This window comes from Grampus griseus, assembly GCF_964374135.1.
Source record: "Grampus griseus genome assembly, chromosome: 8".
NCBI classification, from domain to species: Eukaryota; Metazoa; Chordata; class Mammalia; order Artiodactyla; family Delphinidae; genus Grampus; species Grampus griseus.
This window is the reverse complement of record NC_139002.1, coordinates 46,318,982-46,341,178: the sequence shown is the minus strand read 5'-3', so window position 1 is coordinate 46,341,178 and position 22,197 is coordinate 46,318,982. Positions and strand designations below refer to the sequence as shown.

Sequence of the window (22,197 nt, the reverse complement as noted above, 5' to 3'; positions counted from 1 at the left end):
TTCTAGGATCCCAGTCATCCACCTAGCCTGTCACGGAGGTGGTCGTATAGGACCTATTCATTGTGGGCAGTGCGGAACCTGAAGTGGAGCTGGCAGCGGGGGGTGGGCAGTGGTAGGTCTCTGGGCATGGACTGTTGCTTCCTGTGTTATACAATGAAATTAGAGGCTGGATGCTGCCATGCCAACAGATGTTAGCAATTTAGCAGGGTCTTTGGTTGTGAGGGCTGCAGGCTCGTCTCCCCCCTCCCCAGCCCCATGGTGTGGGCTCGCTGGACACGAGGGGGGTGAAGGCTACGACTGAACTTGTTCTAAGAAACACTCAGGACAGACTGACATCATTCTGTAAGAAAACTGCTCCAGTTTGCTAAATGACTTCAGAGAGTGAAGGGTGGAAGAGAGAGAGTGTTCTAGAGCCAGGAACATGAAATCAAGTCTTCCCTAGAACTCCCCAGGGTGTTTTGCCCCTCACAGCCTCTCTTCCTCTTTCCTCTGGGTTTGCTGACACTCTCCACCCACACTTCACTGGTTCTCCTTTTAGTAATGACCACAAAGGAATGCCTAACACTCAACAGCCCACAGGACGGAGACCCTTTCTGACTTGTGAGTTGCCTCCAGCCACTCAGCCCCCACGCCCATCTGAGTCTTAAAGGTTGTGTATTCCTCCAACAGGGACTGAACTCCTTGATGGGTGGCCATGCTTTCTGGCCAGTGGCTGCCCTTACATTCCTCATTTCTCCATTAACCCTACCCATCCTTCACTCTTAGACTCAGTGCAAACACTGCCCCCCAAGAAGCCTTCTTTTATGTCCTCATAGGAAGTATCCTCTCCCTTCTCTGAGTACCCTTGACCTTTTTCTGCAGTTCTTCCATGGACTTACTACTTTCTCCCTTGTGGCAAAATGAATTGTGTGCATATCTCATCTCCTCTACTAGACCCCGGACCCTGTAAAGGCAGAGTTCCAGGCAGGACTCTAGATTTCCACAAAGTCTAGCCAATAGTTGGCAATTCACAGATGAAGAAATTCTTGGGAAGGAAGCCTGAGGAGGGTTACAGAAAAGTGAACTCAAGGCCTTCAGGGACAAGGCTCTCATTCACCATATGCCTGGGCATCTCCCCTCACACCAGAACGTTCAAAGGAAAAACACAATGACAAGGATGGCCATCTTGGAACCCATTTATATTGTCAGTGTTACTCTGGGCTTCATTCAGCCCCACACCAGCCTCTGAGATTGCATCAGACATTCTGAACATTCATGGCTTCCTTGGGCCAAGTGTAGCTGTCCAGCGTAAAGGAGTCATAGTCTGGAGTATAGACCAGGGATCTTACAAAAGCCTCCTTGTCCTTGGGCTCTGGGTAGTAGGAGGCCAGGTTGTGTTTGTAGGCGAAGTCGAGGACCTAGGGAAAAACACGTTTGACTGAGGAACTGGATCTAAGGAGGAACCTGTCTAAAGGCCCTTGCTTGGGAGCTTGTGGAAGGGGAATATACCCTGAAGCAGCAGATGTGTTCCTCTCATGAGTTGAGGCCCAGGAAGCCACTAGAGAGAAAGGATCTTGAGTTTTCTGCCTAGTAAGGAAGCTGTGACACCATGGAATAGACCCTGGGCCAGGGTCAAGAGGCCTCAAAGTCTGCCTCTGCTTCCAACTGCCTGTGGGTCCTCAGCAGTGACATCATCCTTGCTGAGCCTCAGTTTCCTCATCTGTAAAGTGGGGGTCATGAGGGCTTTCTCTGGCATGGTGTGAGGATAAAATTAGGTAGCAGGTGTAAGTGTTCAGTATCTGATATTTTTTTCTGTCTTAAACGTGGCTTGAATTGGACATTGTTCTCTGGGTATTAGATTCGGCTTCAGAAGAAGATGAATCTGAATATCCCCAAAAGGAAGGAACTGGACAGGGTGGACGTGGACTGTAAGCTGCACTACTGGTCTTGAGGGCTGACTCTGGATCCTGCACTGGACAGCTCATGGGGAGTGCGTGCTGTTGTGCAATGCGTTTTCTGAAATTATTCTTCAAACTTATAGAAAATGTAAAATGTATATTAATAGAAATAACAGTATAATGAACCCTCATGAATTCATCATCCAGATTAACAATTATCAATGTCAGGCCAGTCTTTACTGCCCCACGTTCTGGTTCTTTGAAAACCCATCATCTGTGCATCGTCTAGTGGGTGACATTTTTACATAGAATATCCCCTGAACTTGATCACCCGTGGCCCAGCCATTCTGAGAGAAAGGGGAGGCATGAGCATCTCCTCTGGCCAGAAAGGTGCTGAGTGTAGAGCTCTTCCACTGTTCTCTTTTAATGTCCTCCAAAACTCTGGGCGAGAGGAATTACTGGCTTCTTTGTAGAAGAAGGAAACTGCTGAGGCTCAGGGAAGTGAAGTGATTGGGCTTGGGTGACTCTGCCGCTGATTGGCAGAGCTAGGACCCCGCAGCCTGAGCTCTTTCCAAGTTGACCTTTCTGTGTAAATGGGCACTTATGATTCATTTTAAAATTCCACCCACATTCTGGTCCACAAAACTAGGGCCTTTGGTGACCTTTCTGCCTGGTGTTTGAGGGGAAATCCAGGAGCTTTCCCAGAACTGCCCTGAGTGGGGTTGAGGTGGGGCTCAGGCTACAGGCAAGAGTGTGTCACCCAGCCTCTGGGGTGCATGCAGTGCAGCCCAGGGAGCTCAGTCTGTCTCTGCAGCTGCCACCCCCTTCGTCCTCCTAAAGTCACACAGAGAGGAAGCTGATGGGCCCCACTCCCCATAGTAAGGGGTAAGACGTCCCTTACTTTGATGGCGATTCTCAGAGACACGTCTCGGATGGTGCTGAGTGGGGGGTACAGTCTCCCCTGTGACAGATGCTGCTCAGAGACCTCTTGGGCGATTTGCTGGGGAGAGAGAACAGCGAGGAACAAGCTGAGTTTCCACCTTCCCAGAGCAAGCCCAACCCAGTACACCAGAAACTCACCTCGCCCCTCATACGTGGCCCATAAGTGCAGTTTCTACTCCTGTCTCTGCCGCCTTGTGGCCCCAGGGGCGCTTAATGCTTGGGCTTAAGCAAGGACACATCCTTTTTGTCCCGTGAGACTGGCCGAGGCTTAAAACAACATGAAGCTGTCTGAATTCTAAAGGAAAATCACTAAGGCCAAGACGAATAAACCTGTGACTTGCAAAGCAGACTCTGGGGTCTCCCCCGCCCCGGCTGACCTAGCCTGTTGTATAGGGATCCCCGAGTCCCTCGCTTCCCGGGTTCCAGCCTCTGCCACATGCTTAGGAGCATCCGGGCTGTCCCCCTAGGCCATCTTGTGTCTCTGTATTCGGGCCTCCTTGGGCTCTCCTTTCCGGCCCCGGCCCCAGTGAGGAAAGAAAGGCTGCTTCTCCAGTGACACCACGAATGGGCCTTATGCGGTACCTGAATAAATTCAGCCCAGGAACAGCCTCTCCTACAGCTTCCCTCCCTGCTTCAGAGCTCGTCTCTAAGGGCCAGCTCTCTGCAGCCAGCCTCATCCTCCAGCCTCGGGCACTGGTGCTCAGCCAGCCTGGCAGAACAGCCGCTTTAATGGGGCTCGGAATGCACTCCCACCCAATCTTCTCGTGTCAAATTGAAATCTGGGAAAAGCCACAGTGCTCTCTGAGAACTCTGTGTCCCGGGACAGACAGGGAAAGGAGCTGGTCTTGCCTCAGAGTTTGGCAGACATTAGGAACCTGGGCTCCCCCCTCTGCTACCTCGTTCTTAAATTCCTGTCTGTCCTTTCTGTTCATTCAAACATCCACTGAGCTCTACGATATGCCGGGCTCTGTGCTAGGTGCTGAAGAGCCATGGTGGAGAAGCCACAGTCTTTTCCTTCCTGGAGACTGGTGTCAGTGGAGATGAACAAACAATAGTAACGATTATAGTGATTTCGAGGAGGGGGGACATATGGGCACAGAGGAAGGCAGGGCCCAGTCTGCCATGTACAGGAAAGGCTTCCCAGAAGAAAAGACAGAAGCTAAGACCTGAAGGACAAAATGTGAATTACTTGAAGAGAGGAGAAGGAATAGCACATGCAAATTCTTAGAGGGAAGAGAGAGAACGACTGTAAAAAGAAGGCGGGATAGGTTGACGGCAGGGGGAGGCTAAAAGGCTGGAGAGGAAAGGAGGGCCTTGGATGAAGTGCCTTGTATGGAAACCATGTGAAGGAGTTTGGCCTTTCCTGGGAGGACCAACGAGCCATAAAAGGTCTGAAATTAGGAGAGAGATGGCCTGTTCTGGGCTTTAAGGGAGCCCTCTTTGTGGAGGTGTAGTGTACACCTCTCTGTGGAGGTGAGGTGTAGTGTACACTTCTCTGTGGAGGTGAGGTGTACACTCTCTTTGTGGAGGTGTAGAAGGTGAATTGACTAGAGGGAAGCAGAATTTCCATGGCTAGATCTGCAGCTAGAAAGGCTCTCCTGCAGTGACGAGTTATATTATGGTATGTGTGGCCACTTCTGAGATGCTGGGCACTGCTAATGCTCTGCTGTGTCTCTGAGTCAAATTGCCTGGGGCCATCCTGGCACATCCCTCACAAGCCAGGTGACCTTGGGCACGTAACTCAAACCCTCTGTGCCTCAGTTTCCTTGTCTGTAACGTAGGGATGATCACTATATTTTACAGGGTTGTCAAGGTGAAATGAGATGCTGCATGTACGTCTCCTAAAACTTACATTACTTTTTCCATAGGAAAATCAGTTTCAACTTAAATTATCTTAATTTAAAAACAAACACCCTTTTCAGGGACTTCCCTGGTGGTCCACTGGTAAAGAATCTGCCTTCCAATGCAGGGGACACAGGTTCAATTCCTGGTCAGGGAACTAAGATCCCACATGCCCTGGGGCAACTAAGCCCACGTGCCACAACTACTGAGCTTGCGTGCCTCGACTAGAGCCTGCGTGCCACAACTACAGAGAGAAAACCTGCACGCCACAACTAGAGAGAAGCCCGTGCACCACAATGCAGAGCCCACTCGCTGCAGCTAAGACCCGACGCAGCCAAAAATAAATAAAAAAACAAAAACCAGCCAAACCAAACCAAACCAAACCCCCTGTTGAGAAATATAACCTGCCAGGCCTTTGAAGACCAGACTGTCAGCTCCTGGAGGGGAGGGGCCTTATGCTGCTCAGAGCAAGTGACTGAGAAGTAGATTGAGGGGAGGTTCCTGTTTACTTCATGGACACGGTTCATGAAAAGATGGAGCTGAAAGGTCCCATAGCAGAGGCTGTGGGTTGTGCAGATGTTTCTGGGGGTTGCATAGGAAGGCTTTAGCAACCTTGTTTCTGCACAACAGGGGAATTTGCTTTCGGGTCAACTCCAAGCAGGAAGTGACTCTTCCCATCCAATGGGGGTTTCAGACAGCTCCGCCCATGGTCACAGGACACCACCACCTCCATTCAAATGCAAAATACTCAAGTAAGAGGGACAGAGAACTGCAGCATGAAACCAGAGCTGGTGTGCACAAGGCTTGGGGGAGGCTGACAAAAGTTCAGCAGACACAGGAAGAAGGAACTTGGTGCATGAGACAGTTCCTTGTGGGACTCACAGAAGCAGGGCTGGGTAGGGCTGCCTGGAAGCCCTTCTTGTGGCTTGCTGGTTTGGGGCTCTCACCAGTGCCGTGGTGAGGGGGAAATGCAGACACATGCTAGAAATCACAGCAGAGCCTTTGGAGCCCACTGGGGATAAATATGTTTAATATTTGTTTATAGTTCTGATTAGCTTAACTTCTCAACAAAAACATTTCTACGCCTTGGTTCCGCAGAGTGAAGATAAATGTGAAGTGCTTGGCACTTGGTAAGCGTTTGTTAAATGGCAGCCACTGTAACTGTTGTTATTAACAACTGTTATTATGAATGTGGGCTGTCATCCTTAACAAATCCTTTCCTTGTTTTCAATTCACCATGCCCAGTAAAGAACGCTTGTGGGAGCTTTTCTGATACGATGCCTGGAGCAGGTGCACACCCACATCCCCCATCTGTGCTCAAGACATGGGTACTCAGAGCAGGCAAACCTGACATGCAACCCATCCTCTTCCTTACAGAAATCTGCCCTAGTGGGGCTTTTTTTCTTTTTTTGCGGTACGCGGGCCTCTCACTGCCGTGGCCTCTCCCATTGCGGAGCACAGGCTCCGGACGCGCAGGCACAGTGGCCATGGCTCACGGGCCCAGCCGCTCCGTGGCATGTGGGATCTTCCCGGACCAGGGCACGAACCCGCGCCCCCTGCATCGGCAGGCGGACTCTCAACCACTGCGCCACCAGGGAAGCCCTAGTGGGGCTTATTTTGCTACCAGTTACCCAGTAACGTGGCCAAGACCCATGGCTGGAAAAATCTACTGCTTGTCACAGTCGGTGAGCCCACGGTTTCAGGTGGTTTTGATGGCATCTCCGTTCTTGGCATGCATATGGGTTCTGCTGGGAGGCAGGGTGCAGTACAAGGTACGTGCCCTCACGGCCAGCGCCTCCTGCCAGCACCCCTCCCACTGACTATTCCTTCCCCCGCCGCCCCTGCCTTAAAAAGCCTGTGTGTGTTTTCAGAGTTCAAGCCTCCAGGCGCTCTTGAGAGAAGCTTGACATTCAAGCACTTTGGGGAACCACTGAAGGATTGGAGCGGGTAGGTAGAAGAAACAAGAGAAGGAATCTTTGGGGACCCAGTGTAGGAGCTAGTGGAGCTCACAGGCCCTCTGGGGTGTGTATTCGGGGCAGCGGGGACAGCAATACCTCTGCTGTCAGGAGGAAGAGCCCGTCCGGGATATGTCGGACCCCGCCTGCGATGACTCCCAGAGCCACTCCAGGGAACACGTAGGCGTTGTTTCCCTGCCCGGGAATGAAGGTCCTGCCATCTTCCAGAGTCACGTCTTTGAAGGGACTTCCACTGGCAAAGATCCCTCGGCCCTGGGGGCAGGAAGAAAACCAGAGACAGAGCTTGGAGCTAGGTTTCAGGGGTCATGGTGGCCTAGTCGTGTCTCCCGAAAGTTGACCCCTTCCTCATCTTCTGCTAAATGCTCAGCATTGTGCTGAGGACGTTGCAGGTGCTGAAAGCACAGCTGTTCATCTGACCAGAAAGCTCAGCTCCCACTGAGTTACCTGACAGCCACAAAACCACAGAACGGGGAAGGTGTAGCTTTTAACCTGTCACCTCCCCGGAGGGCAAGCCAGGTGTGCAAATGGCCTAGAGTCCACAAGCGCCTCGAGCTATGGTCAGAGCTCTATGTTAGGGGAACCCTGAGCAGTAAAGCCTACTGGTAAGAGCCTGGGCTTTAGAGCCGGACGTGGGTTTGAGGGCCAGCTCCACTCCTTTTTAGCTCTGTGACCTTGGGCAAGTTACTTCATCTTTCTGAAACTCAGTTTGCTTATCAGCAATGTGGGGATTTTTTTCACCCTCATAGGGTTGCTCATGTTTACTGTTACTATGTCCTCTCAGCCCGGGGAAGGAAGGACTCCCCGCTGACCTCGGTGACCCGGTAGCACTTCTCAGCCGTGCACTCGGCCTTGCTGGTGGGGTTGCTCAGGGCAAAGATGATGGGGCGCTCGTGGAAGGAGGCCATGTCCCTCAGGATCTGCTCCGTGAAGGCTCCTGCAATGGCGGCAACACCTATGGGGAAAAGGGGGAGGTAGTGGGGTGCCGACTCTTTATCTACACCCCATTCCTCTCCTGGTGGTGGTGGTGGAACTAGGTACAACACGGAAGACTCAGGAGTCTTGAGGATGGCATCTGCCATAGGGATGAGGGAGGACAGGAGAAAAGGGTCTCCCTGCTTGAGCTGGCTGAGACCCCCTGTTAATTCCACTGGTCCACTGCAGGCCCCAGCTCAGTTAAGCTGCACCTGTGAAGCATGCCTGGCCACTGTCCTTTAGAGTGGACTGCTCCCGCAGGACAGGGAGTGATGCCAGGGTCCCCCCCTTGGGGGAGGAGTGCTCATGTCATCCTGGTTAGAGAGACCAGCCTGTGCTTTTCCACTCTACTGTATAATTCTGCATCACGCAGCCCAGCTTGGCGCCTTAGTTCTACGGTTCTTATACAGTAATAACCCAATAAAAGTTTGTAGCATTGAATTGGAAATGAGGGGAAAGAGCTGTGTTTCCAAGGGTTGCTTATGCCTCCTCGCTGAGCCTCAGTCTTCACCTGCAAGTCAAGAAGATTAGCTGTGCTGGGCAGTGGGTCGCCCCTCCTCCTACCTATGATGGCCGTGGGCTTCACCAGCCTCACCACCTCCTCCAGGGAGTTCACTTCAGGGTGGTCCTGGGCAAACATCTCCTTCTCATGGTTCAGGTGGCTCCTCCCCTGCAGGGAAAGGAAGAACATGATACAGCTGTGGTGGTGAGAACCGCTGGGCAGTGCCTGGATGCATCTGTGTACTCTAAGAGCATTCCCTGCAGAGCCCTGTGCTGTGGTCTGAGCTGTCAGAACCTTGGGCCCTGTCCTTTTGATCAAAATCTACGATGCAATCTAAGAATTTTAAATGTGTGTGTGTGTGTGTGTGTGTGTGTGTATTTCTTTAATCCAAACCACATATGGAGAACCCGTAAGGGTTCTGGGGTAAGCTGCTGGGGTCATGGCTTCCTGGGCCAGGACAGAAAGGCTCCGAGGAAATGCCTGAGTTTGGACCAAGACTCTTGGCCCCAAGACATATAGCACAGAGGCCCAGTTGAGGGATGGGGGCCTGAGTCACCCAGGGTCAGGGCGCTAATTTGAATGTATTTGACAAGAGCCATTAACCTCCCGATAAATAATAAGCTGAGATCCAGGACAGGCTTGTAGTGGCTGGCTGCTCCCAATGGGGTCCAGATTCCTTCCATTTCTTCAAATAGGAGTCAGTGGGTGACAGGCTGGTCAACGTTTCTGATGACTCCTTTGGGTCAGCTGGCCTCACGAGAACCAGAGTGAAAACACCAGCTTTGAGAGATCTTTGAGGAGGGGTGAGCTCAATAGGGTGAGCAAAGGTGATGTTGAAACGTGGGAAAGAGGCAAGTGTGGCAGCCTCCACCTGTGCCTGGACCGTGCTCTGGAATGATCTGGGGCAGAAGGAGGAATCTCCAGGTCCCAGTTCTTTCCGGTGGGAATCTGCCCTTATAGGGAACAATAGGAAGGTCTGTTGCTTCAGAGGGGGCTCTCCACTATTCTTGGTTGAGAGCCTCGTGTTCCTATCTCTTGTCTTTTTTTTAGGCTCTCACTGTCACAGTCTATGTTAGTGAAATCTCAGGATTAAAACATGGAGCTCTGAGTGAAGTCCTGAGGGAGGAGGTCATCCAACTGTGCCCCTCACCACACTGCAGTCAGAAGCTGGACTGTCTCTCTCATTCATTCCTTCATTCATACCTCAAACATCAATTATGTACTTATCACACGCAGGACCTTGACATCAAGACTATACAGCCTCACGGGGAGGGAGGCAAGTAAAGGGGCAACAGCCCTATCACGGGATAAGTGTAATATATGAAGGGCGGAAGGCTACATGACCATAAACACAGGGAACTAATTGAGACCCAGATGCTCAGGGAAGCTGCTTGAAGGAGGTAACAGAAGACAGGGAGGAAACAGATGGGGTTGAGGGCTGTGAGTGGGCGTGTGAAAAAAGAGAAGGGCATTCCAGGCAGAGAAACAAAATATGCAAAGATGTAGAAGAGAGAGAGCATGTTACTTTTGGAGAATTATGATTCAACGTGGCTAGAGGTGAGTACAAGGCAGGACGTGGGGGGCGATGACACTGGAAAGAGCACACATACACACATTTGCAAGCACATTCAAAGCTTCTGGACAAGAGCAATTAAGGCTACTTTGGGATGAATCTTTTGCTTTGGGGATTAGGACACTGCCCTCCTCCTGCTCTCTCTTCTGTCTGAGCAGTTTACCCCTTGAGATCTCTTCCAGTCCAGTTCCAATGGCTGTAGATATCAGGTAACCTCCAGGTCTCCAGACCGACAGTACCTTGACAATGAGCCCCTTGGAGTCCACCATCCAGATCTTCCTTGTGGCCTCTGCCTTGGGTACGCCTTCTTTCTCTAGGGCCATGACAAGGAGGTGGGCGATGCCCATGGCTGCCTGCGAGGTGGGTGTTTAGACAAAAGGCAAAAGCTGCTCAGGATTTTATCAGATGCTTCACGAAGATCCTCGTTTCTTCCCCCACTACTCCCAGGAGGCCCAGTTAAGTCCCTGCCTTGAGACACCCAAATGTTGGGGCCCAGGCAGCTGCAATGATCACAACGCATCTGTGCTGTTTCCTCTCCTCAGAAGCCCAGAACACCGCTCCTCCTTGCGGCTCCTCCACCCATTCTTTTTTTTTTGCGGTACGCGGGCCTCTCACTGTTGTGGCCTCTCCCACTGCGGAGCACAGGCTCCGGACGCGCAGGCTCAGTGGCCATGGCTCACGGGCTCAGCCACTCCGTGGCATGTGGGATCTTCCCAGACCGGGACACGAACCTGTGTCCCCTGCATCGGCAGGCGGACTCTCAATCACTGCGCCACCAGGGAAGCCCCTCCACCCATTCTTACTCTCCTACTGGAACAACAGCAGAGAGCCCCCGAGGGCACTTACTTCACCAGCACCTTGGAAAACAAACACGTGATTGGAGAGCTTGTTCTTGGTGATTCGCAGAGCAGCCAGGATCCCTGCCACGGCGACGGAGGCTGTGCCTGCAACAGAGTGGACGGAGATCACCCTCTGGCCACCGGGTCCCACCCCCTAGACCCTTGGCAGAGTTCCCCACACCTAGAACCTGTAATGGAACAAGCGACTTTCCCTCGCCCATACAGAGGTCAGCCCTGTAGGCACGCAGGTTGTCGAGCAACTCTCTTTTGCGTGATACTCTCCATTCACTCTTTTGCAGATAACTGTTAGTTTGAGAAATAGCTCCTGGATTGTTACCCTGGGAGAGAGGATCAGAGGGTCGGGTGCTGCTACCACCATCATTCATAAATGAAACAACAAGGACAAATACAAGGGAAGCCAAAAAGAAGGGTGAGCCTCAGAGAATGATTTGTTTAAGGGGTAAATGGATAAAAGCATATTAAAAATGAGGCCACAAACTATCCATGAAACATTACATGACCATGTGACCTGAGCTGCTTGTCTTATCCAGCAAGTCATAAGGTTATGCCCAGTAGCATAACCAGCATCGAATGGCTTGAATACATCTGAAGGTACAGGTAAGCTGCACGAGCAGGTGGCTCAGACTAGTTTGACAACTACTCTTCCTCTCCCTCAATCCACACCTAAGGCCTCACTAGGAATTCCTATGACCAGCTGACCAAGGTTTACAGATTGTTGGTTTACAGATTGTTCTTGACAGTATGCTGGCATCCACTAGAAGCGTACGGTTGCAGTTTCACAGCCCTAATAACAGCTCACCCTAAAGGGAAATAGTGAAGTAAATCTTCCCAATGGACATGACCTCCCGTTGTAAATTATGTTGTCCACTTTGGTCCAAGAGATGGCTAGACCTACATTGATTCGTGGGCAGTTGTTAATGATTTAGCTAGATGGTCAGGGACTTAGAACCAAACAGTAAGACTGGTGATGAGGAAGTCTAGGGAAGGGTTCGCGAATGGACTTCTCTGAATAGGTACAGGGTGTGAAGGTATTTGTGCCCCACGTGAAAGCTCACCAAAGGGCAGAATGAGAATAGTTTCTCAATAATCAGGTGGACAAAATGGCATGGCTTGTGCATGTCAGTCAGCATCTTTCCCACGCCATCTAGGGTTTGCTCAGTTTCCATAGAGAGTAGCCATGGTGGCAGGGATGGAGGCTATGCATGGACTTCCTCACGGAGGCTGCCTGCTACTACTACTGCTGAATGACTGAGCTGTCAATGGCAGAGACCAATGTGGAGCTCCTGCTACGGCACCGTCCTCTGGGAGGACTATCTACCCGGCAGGAGGATGATTACACTGGACTCCTTCCATTAGAGACAGGGAAGAGATGTGTCCTCACTGGAATAAACATAGCTTCTGGATATGGCTTGACTTTCCCTGTCTATAATGTTCTGCCAGTGCCATCATCTGGGCACGTCTGAAATGCCTAGTCACCATCCTGATATATTCCAGGCTTCTAATCAAGGAATTCATTTCATTTTAATAGAAGTGCAGCAATAGGCTCACACCCACGGAACTCAGTGGTCTTAACACGTACTCTACCACCCAGGAGCAGATGACCTAATAGATCAGTAGGATGGGCTCCTGAAGACTTAAGACTCAGTTGAGGAGATGGTGAGGGTCTATCTTATAGGATGTAATACGTGATTTGACTTAGCAAACAATACCTCGTGCTCTTTCTCCACAGCCAGAATACTTGGGTCTGGAAATCAAAATGTTGAAGTGAGAATGGCTCCTCTCACCATTTCACCTAATGAATCACTTGCAGGGTTTTTGCTTCCTGTCTCTTCAATTCTGTGCTCTCTGGATTGGAGGTCTTGGTTCCAAAGAGACAAATGCTTCCATTAGGATTCCCAACATGGTTCTATTGACTTGGAAGTTGAGACTGCCACCTGGCCATTTGCCACAAAACCAGTGGGCAAAGAAGAGGGTTACTTTACTGGCTGTGGTTATTCATCCTGAGAACCAAGGGGAAACTAGGGACAGGGAAGACTGTATCTGCGCCTAGGGGATCCTCTGGGGTGTGTCTTAGTACTCCTGTGCTCAAGAGTAAATATTAATAAACACTGTTGCAACTAAAGAGAGGCAGGGCTGCTGAGGACGCAGATCCTTCAGGAATGAAGGTTTGGGTCATCCTATCAAGGAACTCTGGCAAGCTAAGGTCTTGTCTGATGACAAGATAACACGGAATGGGAGACCGAGGAAGAAATTCATAAACATCAACTATGGCTTCATGACTGGTTACAGAAATGAGGAATGCAGCAGCCATACAAATTTTCTTCCTTGATTATCATGTGGTTACGGATGATGGTTCGTATTAGCTAATTTATTCTCCCTTCTCCTTCCTCTTATTATTTTATAGAAGTTTTATTGGAGGTTAAGTCTACAATTTAGCCTTTAGAAAACAGAGTTTTCAAATGTGACTGTGACTGACATTTAAGAGTAGTTTGTCCTGCCCAGAGATGGGTGGTGTGACTATCTTCCAGAGATAAATATGTCCAAAAAATGCACAGTGCGACAGCTGTGAGTTAAGTTTTATTGGGGGCACAATGAGAACTATAGCCCAGGAGACAGCCCCTCAGATAGCTCTGAAGACGGGCGTGGGTGTCAGTGTGTATGTGATTTTGGTGAAGGGCGTACGCGCAGTCAAGCACACGTTTCAGCAGAAGGTTGCTGCTGGTCACAAGAAGGTTGTTGCTCGTCACGAGGAGTGGATGTCTCCGTTAATGATTTTAGTGTTTTCCTCGATATGAGACGATGTAAGAAACTGGGCTCATAAAATCTTCTGAAAATATCTAAGCATCCGAAGGCCTGTGCTGCCAGTTTTTCCCAGAGCACAGAGTGCCTCATGCCTGATCTCTGCCTTGAACTCCTTTCAGGGTGTGGTGAAGGTCGGTGACTGCAGTGGCTAGTGACTTCATTCTTGTAGAACCAGATGATGAGTGACATTCTTGAGTTGGCAAATAACTGTAGACACTTTGCCTCTCCCCATTTCAGGGAGAAGGTGAGAATGTCTTCATTTGTTGAAAGATAGTTGCATTTTATTAGGCATTTTGTTAGAGTTTGTTGTTGTTGTCTGGAAGTACCAATGTGCAGGACGGTATGTATCGATGCTGACCAGCCAGAAGGGTGGACTCTGCCGATTACTGGATAATCGTTTCTCCTTTGTCTGCAAACCACTTTTCAGCTTTACCAATTGGCCCTATGGTGGGCTCTGCCAATAGGGGGCGCCAGAGGGCGACCGAAAGACTAGATGGGCAGGGAAAGAACAGTTTTTCCAGCATCATTCCTACTTTGTAAGATTGCTGGGTAAAATGTAGGACATTCAGTTAAACTTGAATTTTAGGTAAACAAGAAATAATTTTCTAGTGTGTGTTCCATGCAATATTAGCATAAATATTCTAAAAACTGTTATTTGTCTGAAATTCAAATTTAGCTGATCATCTGCATTTTGTTTTTGCTAAATCTGGCAACTCCAGAGCCTTGGTTTTTTAATCTTACAGCAGCAGTTTGTTCCACAAGCAGCAGTTGAATCCAGTTTGCTCTTTGTCCGTCACTTACAGAACTAGCCTCGTGGCGCGTGCCCCTCAGAGGCATGAACGCTAGCCAGCTGTCACCTGTCTTCCCTGTGTTCCCCCAGCCTCAGGGGTGGTAGCAGATCCTTAGTGTTTCTTTCTGGCTTTTCAGTTCTTTAATGCAGAATTCACAATTCTTTATGTCGAGTTTTCTCTGTTAAAACGACTGTTGTGGACCCTCACGGAGTCACAATAAAGTAATCGCAACTGGCAACGCTAAGCCTTTATGATGGTCAAAGAAAAGGAAATTAAAGTGTGACTGTTTATGGTCATTACAATTGTGCAAATCAAAGAAACTGATGTTATCTATGGCTGGTGAGGGAGCAATGAAAAGGGTAAAGTTCAGCACACATTCCATTTTAAAGAGCTACAACCCTTTTTGGAAAACTATTTCCCAATATAGACCAAAGGCATAAAATGTTTTTGCCCCTTGACCTCATGCTTCTATTTCTGGGAATCTATGTATGAAAAAATCCAAAAGGTATGTGGTAAGATATTTATGACAGTGTTATTTATAATGTAGAATGGCTGGAAATAACAAACACCTAACAAAAGAGCAATGGTTAAGTAAATTAGCTAGTGTAGGCACTCAGTAGGATACTGAAGCTATTAAAAATATTCCTTATGAAGATGGTGTAGCAACACAAAAAATGCTATAAAGTTAGTAACTAACATCACATATTGTTCTAAGTGCTTTATATGTCTTAATGTAAAGACATTTATTTAATCCTATCATCATCCCCATTTTACAGATTGAGAAAATGAGGTACGGAGCAGTTTGCTGAGTTGTCCAAGATCACACAACAGAGTGAGGCTTTGAACTCAGGGAATCGGGCTCTAGGACATGTGCTCTTAACCCCTGAATCATGCTTCACTGAGTTAGTTGGAAGGAAGAGAACATTCAACAGTCTACATACTATGATTCTAACTGTAACAAAATATACACACAAAATCCGAAAGGAGCTACAAAATACTAATGGTTGCAGGGTAGGAGCAGGAGTGAACTTTCCGTTTTCTGTTTCCAGTTTTCCATTGGACAGAGAGCACCTTTTCCCCGCATCTGATTCTATTATATTTCACGACAGCATTCTGCCTCCTGAAAGGAGCTGTACAGAGCATACGACACCAGGTGGCGCCAAAGATATTTCATCAGAGAACCTCCCAAAGACACTGCATTCTTGATGGGTCTGTTCCTTCTTGGATGTCAAGTATCTTTTGTGGTTAGAACCTACAGGCTGAATAACAGCTTACCTGCAGAAATTCAGTGCTGGATGGAGAGCGTGACATCCAACAACTGTACAGATGAGGAAACTGAGGCCAGAGAGAGGCAGTGGCTTCTGCCTGTTAGTCACCAAGTTAGAAGTAAAGCAGGTAAGCCTGGGTTGCTGCTTCCACCCCTTCCTGGTCTATGCAGCTCAGACAGCCTTTCCTGACTCTGGAGTTGAAGGCAGCAGGAGTGGCCTTATGGGGTTTCCCTGGGGGAGAACTGAGGGGCAGGTGGTAGTGGAGGTGGAGGGAAGTGAACTTAGGTGGTGGATGTAATTGTTCAGTTGTGACTCTGGAAGGGGTGGAAAACACAAAGCATTGGGAAATCTGGTAGAAAAGAGTTGAAAATTTCAAAAGGATACAACAACTGCCGCTTATTGATTGCTCTCCCCGTGACCTTGGCTCCGTGCTGTGTATGCACTTGCCTGCATTTATTTGCTCATTTAATCTTTACAGCAACTCTAGGAAATAGGTACTACTGAGCTCCCATTTTTTCCCCTTTCAGAAGTGGAAAGTGAAGTTCAAAGAAAGTAGAAACGACCAGGAGAGAAGTGAGTCCTCTCACCACCAACTCTATAAAACCTCTGCCTCCGGTCCATATACTTCCATATACTTTGCCGTTTCTCCTGTTACGTGGATGAATGGTCCCTGCTCTTAGCTAAAGCCACCTCTGGCTGTGTGCTGGATCCCACCATGTTTACCTACTCAAGAAATTTGTTTTGTAATTCTCTCCCTTTTTTTTTCCTGCATCCTCAACTGCTCCCACTCTAGTGGATCACTGCCATCACCATACAAATATGTCATCAAGTTCCCATCCTTAAAAGCCTCCTCTTGACCCTATGTCATTCCCACCCTATTTCTTACTTCCCTCTATAGCCAAATTCTCCTAAAGAGCTGAATATACTCATTACCTCTATTTCCCTTCTTCTTGGTCTCCCTGAAACCCAGTCCCATCAGGCGACTGCCCCACCACTTGTCAACCTCACCAGCACCTCCATCTTGCCAAGTTCAGTGGTCAGTCCTCAGCCCTCCTCTTCCTTGACCTTTCATCAGCATTTGATACTGGTGTTCATTCCTTCCTTTGGGAAACTCTGCATGTGGCCTCTGGAACCCCATGCTCACTGGCTACCTTGCTGGCTCCTTCTCATTCTCCATTCTGGGATCTTTCTCTGAGGCCATCCTCCGAAGTGACAAGTTGCCGTATTCACAGCCCAGAACTCAAGAGGAAAAACAGCAGTTCTTAAATCCTATATTATAAAGTTTGGCAAAGAACGCTATCTCCATCATCAACTTTCATTTTGAGGAGGAAGGTCTTGGGTAATGTATTAGGGATTTAAAAATAGAGAGGAAGGAAGCTGCAGAGGTTTCTGGAGGTAGCCACCTGGAGAAGCCCAGGGGTCTAGGGATGTGTTAGAACACGTGCCCGTGAATGCTGAGGGCAGCTGAAAGCATGACTGTTTGTTCCTCATTCACGATGAAAGAAAAACAAATTTTCCTTTTCAGAGGGAGCTTTCCATAATTGCATTTCCTGCAAACTGAGTACTGGAGGTGGTAGGTTCAGGAAATAGCACAAAAGGACTGAAAATGTAGTTTCTATTCTGCTTTTAATAGTCACATTTGACAAAGTTAAAGAAGTTTCCATTAGAAACCACACATTATCAGAGAAAAGGGAAAGAACTAGCTGCTTCTCAGGTGAGACAAGGCTGCTGTCTTAGGCAGCAAGAAGGACACAGGGAGTTAGGCTCGCCAGGGTCCGGCCAAGGTGGCTTTGGAGGCCTGGGGCCGGGGGGATTGGGCGTCCTCTAGGATTAGGTTGGCCCACTTTCAGGATCCGCAGAATTATCTTCCCGCAGCAGCCAGCGGCTTCTCATTTGTTCATGAGAGTGTCCTGAGAGCCTGTTCTGGGGCTCCACTGGGTATATGGGTATATGAAGCCTTAGATTTATGAAGATGAATACAACAGTCTTGAGCACAGGGGTTAGCAGGATAACTGTTCAGAAAATTCAAGTTTCCCTTATTGGAAACCAAGCAAAGGCCTTCTAGATGACTTCAACCCTGTTTCTGTGTCCTGAAGGAATGTTCTGGAGCCCTTGGACTCTCAAGAAGGCAGTTCCCAGCCCATGGAGGAGGCAGGGTTAGACTATTCTGCCGCCGGAGGGAATAATTACCATCTTCTTGGCTTCTTTGGGGATTTAACTGAATCAACAGGCTAAGGGGGAGGTCTCAGAGCAGCCAGGATTAGACGTGCAAAGAGACCCACGAGAATCTAAGGGCTGGGAAAGCCCTGTACGGGAAGAACAGCCTCAGAACACAGGACTTAGCGAAAAGGAAGGTTCTGGGGACTGGGGAGAGATGAGGTTGAAGCGGCCGGGGGAGGTTTCACTGTGGGAGAGACACGGGAAGGGCCAGGAACTGCTGCTTAGTGTGTGTGGTAGGAAAGGAGCAGCAGACCGCTGACAGCTGGAAGTAACCCCTGGTGTCTTGTAAACAGGACAAACCAGCTGGACAGACTTCAGAGCTGGGCCATTCCTCCCCATCTGCCCCCTTCCTATCGTGGCATCTGAGCCCCAGGGTACTTTGAAATATTCTGCAAAGCGGGTGACCACTGCCCAGTGTCACTCCCAGGCCCTGGGGAAGGGTGGGGTCATCCTGGGGCCTGCAGAACAGGTTTGGCCCTGGGTGCGGTATCCTGGGGGAGGTGAGGTTTGAGTCCTTAAGGACAAAGAGAAATTAGCCGAGAGCAGAAGAGAGTTCTAGGCAGAGGGACCAGCACATTCAGAATCAGAATCGGCAGGAAACTCACAGGACTAATTCAATGGGCTGGAAGAATAGGCTGGATGTGGAAAGAGGAAAGAGGTGAGGTGGGCCCCTGCCTCCTTTCTCAGGCTTTCCCAGGCCTGCGCTCACACTGGTGCCTCTTCTCACCTCCACCACAGCCTCTCTGTTTTGGGTCTCAACACTTCCTCCTTCCCCCGGTACATGTGCTGGGAGCCTCCTGTGCACCAGCGGTATCAGTACCCGGTACCAGAACTGAGTACGGTTACATGCCTGTTCCCGTGCTACATCACTGCAGCCCTTACAGCGACCTGGTGCCAAAAGCAAGGGTGATGATGAAAACGCTTAACGATGAGTTAGCCTAGTGCCCATCCAGCCAGGATCAACGCTGGCCTTAGAAAGGCATCCTGATCTTTCTGGCAGTACTGGCTGAGCCCTCACGGCTGTGAATACTATCATGTCCATTTTACAGATCAGGAAAAGAAGACTGGGAGGACTTAAGCCACTTGGCCAAAGCCCCAAAGCAGAAAAGTGGGGATTCAGACCTAGGCTTGTCTCAGTCCAACATCTGACTGTTAAGAACTCTGGCTCACAGATGAAAACTTGGAAGTATGAGGGGCGACCACGGCCTGACATACCACACAGGCACCCTGACTGGCCGTCTGCTCTCGGGAACGTGGCCGGACTTGAGGGCAGTGCAGGTCCAGGGAGGCCTGCTGGGGTGGGAGGATGCTCTGAAGCTGACAGGCCAGCTGGGCTTTGCTGTCCCCAGCCACACTGCGGGCAGCTAGCCGTGGAGGCCGGGGGCCTGTGCTCACCAGGCCAGCAGTATCCCGGACCTGGCTTCTTGGGAAGGACACAGCTGGCCAGTCCTCCAGCATGGCCATTCCTAGCACTGTTCCCCTTCCAGGTCTCTCTCTCCTCCGCTAAGAGCCGGGATGCTTCTGTGATCCCAGCTGAAACAACAAAAGTCACCTGAGCCTCTCTGCCTTTTCCAAAACTCCTGAGGAGGCTTCCAGCGATGAGTCAGTGCACGGGCAGCCCTGCTCACCGAGAGCCAGCCTGGGGAGGCCGAGGCTTCCCATCGGTCTGAGCTGGGAGTAGGGCCGGGGTCGGGGTGGGGGGCGCGCGGAGGAGACCCTGGCAGCCCTGGGGAGCTCTTTACCCTGCCAGTGCTGGGGCTTCAGAGGCCCAACCCTGTGGTCGGCCACGTGGGGGTGGTGATTCCCAGGAGTGTGGAACAGCAGGACTGCCTGGAGACAGTTCCAATCTTGTGCCCGAGCTTCTGCTCACCACCAGGCACGGCCCTGCCCTCACGGAGCTCCGTCTGGTGGGGACCCTGAGGCCTTTAGTCGTATCTTTCCTTACTCCACCGAGGATGTGAGGCTGCGCTGGTGTTCATTTCATGTGGGCAGCCTGGGCCCATCCCCTGCCACTCTGGGGTGTTCCCTGACCACGAGTCCTGTTAGGGGGGACCGGGCCTGTCCCCAGCAACCACGTGTGGTTTGGTTTTGGTGTCTGTTTACCACTGTGATTCCTCCCACCCTCCCCCTTCTCCCAGCTCTCTCCAATTCTGTGCATGCTGGCGTTCCTTTCTATTTTTGAGCATGGCTATGTAGTTTCATGTTTCTTTTTCCTCTGCTCTCTACGTTGTATTTGGAGGTAAGGGGGTCAATTCTAGCATGAGCTTCATCTTCCACGTTGCCCCATTAATCCCGGAATTCCTCACCAGTCTGCTAATCGCCCACCCAGCACTGAGAGTACACATCATAGGCTTCTGGTTCTGGACCCATCACTAACCAGCTGGCGACTGTGGGCCAGCCCCTCCCCATCCCCAGGCCTCATCGGGGGGGTCTGTGAACTGTGGGAGTTAGAGGAGAGGATGGGAGGGGTGAGGAGAGTGGTGACACCCACACTTCCGTGGGGTCCGGAATTTAATCCTCACCAAGGAGACTCACGGCACTGCCTCACCTACGAGGGAGCATAGGCAGCCCGACGTCATGGACAGACAGTGAATTCCGAGTTAGAAATGACTAGGTTCTAGCCCCAGCTTTATGCCTGTTAGGCTGTGGGAACGTGGAGCAAAATTTAAGCCTTGAACTTCAGTTGCCTCATCAGTGACATGAACAGCAATGTCCGTCCTCCCCACAGGCGGAGGGGGTGAGGCCAGGAAGCTGTGAAATAGTGTGGATGGAAAACACTTTTCTAGCCTAAAGCTCTGTGTTCATGCCAGCTGGATTACTTGGCACAGTTTGGGTTCCCTGGGAAGCAGATTCAGAGAGATGTGAAGTGTTCAGGATGTTATGAAGAAGTGGCCTTGGGATCAGCACACCTGTGCCAGGGAGGGAGTGGAAGCAGGATGGGGTCGAGGCTGGGGAAGCAGGAGAAACTGAGCTGCGATGCGGTCCCCAGGGCCTCAGCCAGCCCCGTGGGGAGCCCTGGAGTTAAACGTGCCCTCAGAGCTGTCCTGCACTGGGCCAAAATGGTTGAGCTTCTATATTCCCTGATCACCTGGTGATGCCGTCCTGGCAGGGCAGGACCGTGAGACCACGGTCTGATGCTCCAGCCAGCCCTGCCGCCAGCTGGGGCAACAAGTCCTTTCTTGAGGGAAGATCTGGGCGGTGCTATTAATCACACGGCCACGCCTAACGGTCAGGTTGTCCCGATCAAAGACTCGATATTATAGGGCTCCTGCCATTCTAGTACGATTTGCCAGCTCTCCTCATGCATTTTAGTTTAATGACTTTAGTCTCTCATTTCTGAGAAAAGAATGGGAAATTCCTCCTCTGTTTGCCGTGGGACCCAGAAAACCATTCCATCTGGCTTTGCCTGGCAGTGAAATAGACTCTACTGGAACTGGATATCAGCAGGACCTAAAAACTAACGAATTGATTTCATTTAAGAAGTTGTGTGTGTGTATACATGAGGGCGTACACACGTGAAGATGTATGTATGTCTGCGTGTGAGCACATGTGGGGTGCATTTCTGGGTGAGTACATGTATGACGACCTGGACAAGAGAGAGGCTTCGGGGGCAGGTGTCCAGTGTAGACACACCCACGTGAACAGGTGGGTGCTTATGAGAATCTCAACTTGTGCAGGTGGACCTCGTTCATTCATTCTCCAAACATTAGCGAAGCATCTACAGCGTGCCAGGCACTTGTGCTGGGGCTGGGAAGTGAGAAGGGAAAAGATGTGGTTCCTGCCTCTGGGAGCTTATTGTCTCCTGGGGAGACAGACAACTCAGTGCAGGCATGTGGGGTACAGTGTGGTAAGAAAGTTGACGGAGGGGGGGCACAGGAGGCTGTGGAGGCACCCGGTGTGCACCCAAATCAGGCTGTCCCTTCCTTGGGACAGGAGACCCCGGAGCTGAGCCTTGAAGCGTGAGTAGGAGTTACTGAGTCAAAGATGATGGGGAAGATTGTCCCAAGCTGAGAAGCAGAGCTTTCAACGTGCAGAGGGAACTGACCCAGAGGGAGGTCACAGGAGTACAAATAAGACAGGGTTGGTGATATCTGGTAGGATTAAGCTGTGAAGTGCTTAGAACCGTGCCTGATGAATAACAAGTATTCAGCTCTAAACCTTAGCTATTTTTAACCTGGGCTTGGATCCTCCTAGGTCTGTCTTACTCACTTGATGAAAACTGTGACCTCTTTGGGCCTCATCTGCAAAATGTTGGCCCATCTTTTACTCCCAGGGACCAATACCTGTCCCCTACCAACCTGTTCTGTTTTACATGACATGGTTCCTTGATTTGAAAAGATCTTGCTTGCCAAACTTCGTTTGTTAAATAACCTACATGTCATCAAGGTTTCCCTTGGGCTTTATAAAATACTAGGAATAACTGGCAATGCTCCTTCCTGAGAGCTCCTGGATCAGGTGAGATAATCGCTGAGAAGCCACCCCTCCTACTCCAGTGTCACATGCTGGCATCTCCACAACAAGCAGCAAATGCCTTCAGATATTTCTGGTCCACAGAACAGGGAGCCAAGCTGA

At 50.2% G+C, this 22,197-nt stretch overlaps 1 protein-coding gene across 3 annotated transcripts in view; it reads right to left on the bottom strand.

Annotated features, from left to right (window-relative positions):
- ME3 (malic enzyme 3) overlaps nt 1-22,197 on the bottom strand; it is a 308,269-nt gene that overhangs the window by 9,372 nt on the left and 276,700 nt on the right. Inside the window, exons 9-15 of one of the 3 annotated variants that reach the window (XM_082660563.1) lie at nt 10,531-10,628; nt 9,924-10,037; nt 8,174-8,279; nt 7,447-7,589; nt 6,716-6,889; nt 2,779-2,877; nt 1,074-1,397 (exon numbers count right to left, since the gene is read on the bottom strand). In XM_082660563.1, coding sequence (XP_082516689.1) covers nt 1,236-1,397; nt 2,779-2,877; nt 6,716-6,889; nt 7,447-7,589; nt 8,174-8,279; nt 9,924-10,037; nt 10,531-10,628 — 896 coding nt within the window. In that variant the 3' untranslated portion in view covers nt 1,074-1,235. Of the gene's footprint in view, nt 1-1,073; nt 1,398-2,778; nt 2,878-6,715; nt 6,890-7,446; nt 7,590-8,173; nt 8,280-9,923; nt 10,038-10,530; nt 10,629-22,197 lie in introns of those variants that run through there. The other 2 variants (XM_082660565.1, XM_082660564.1) reach the window with 2 other exon arrangements.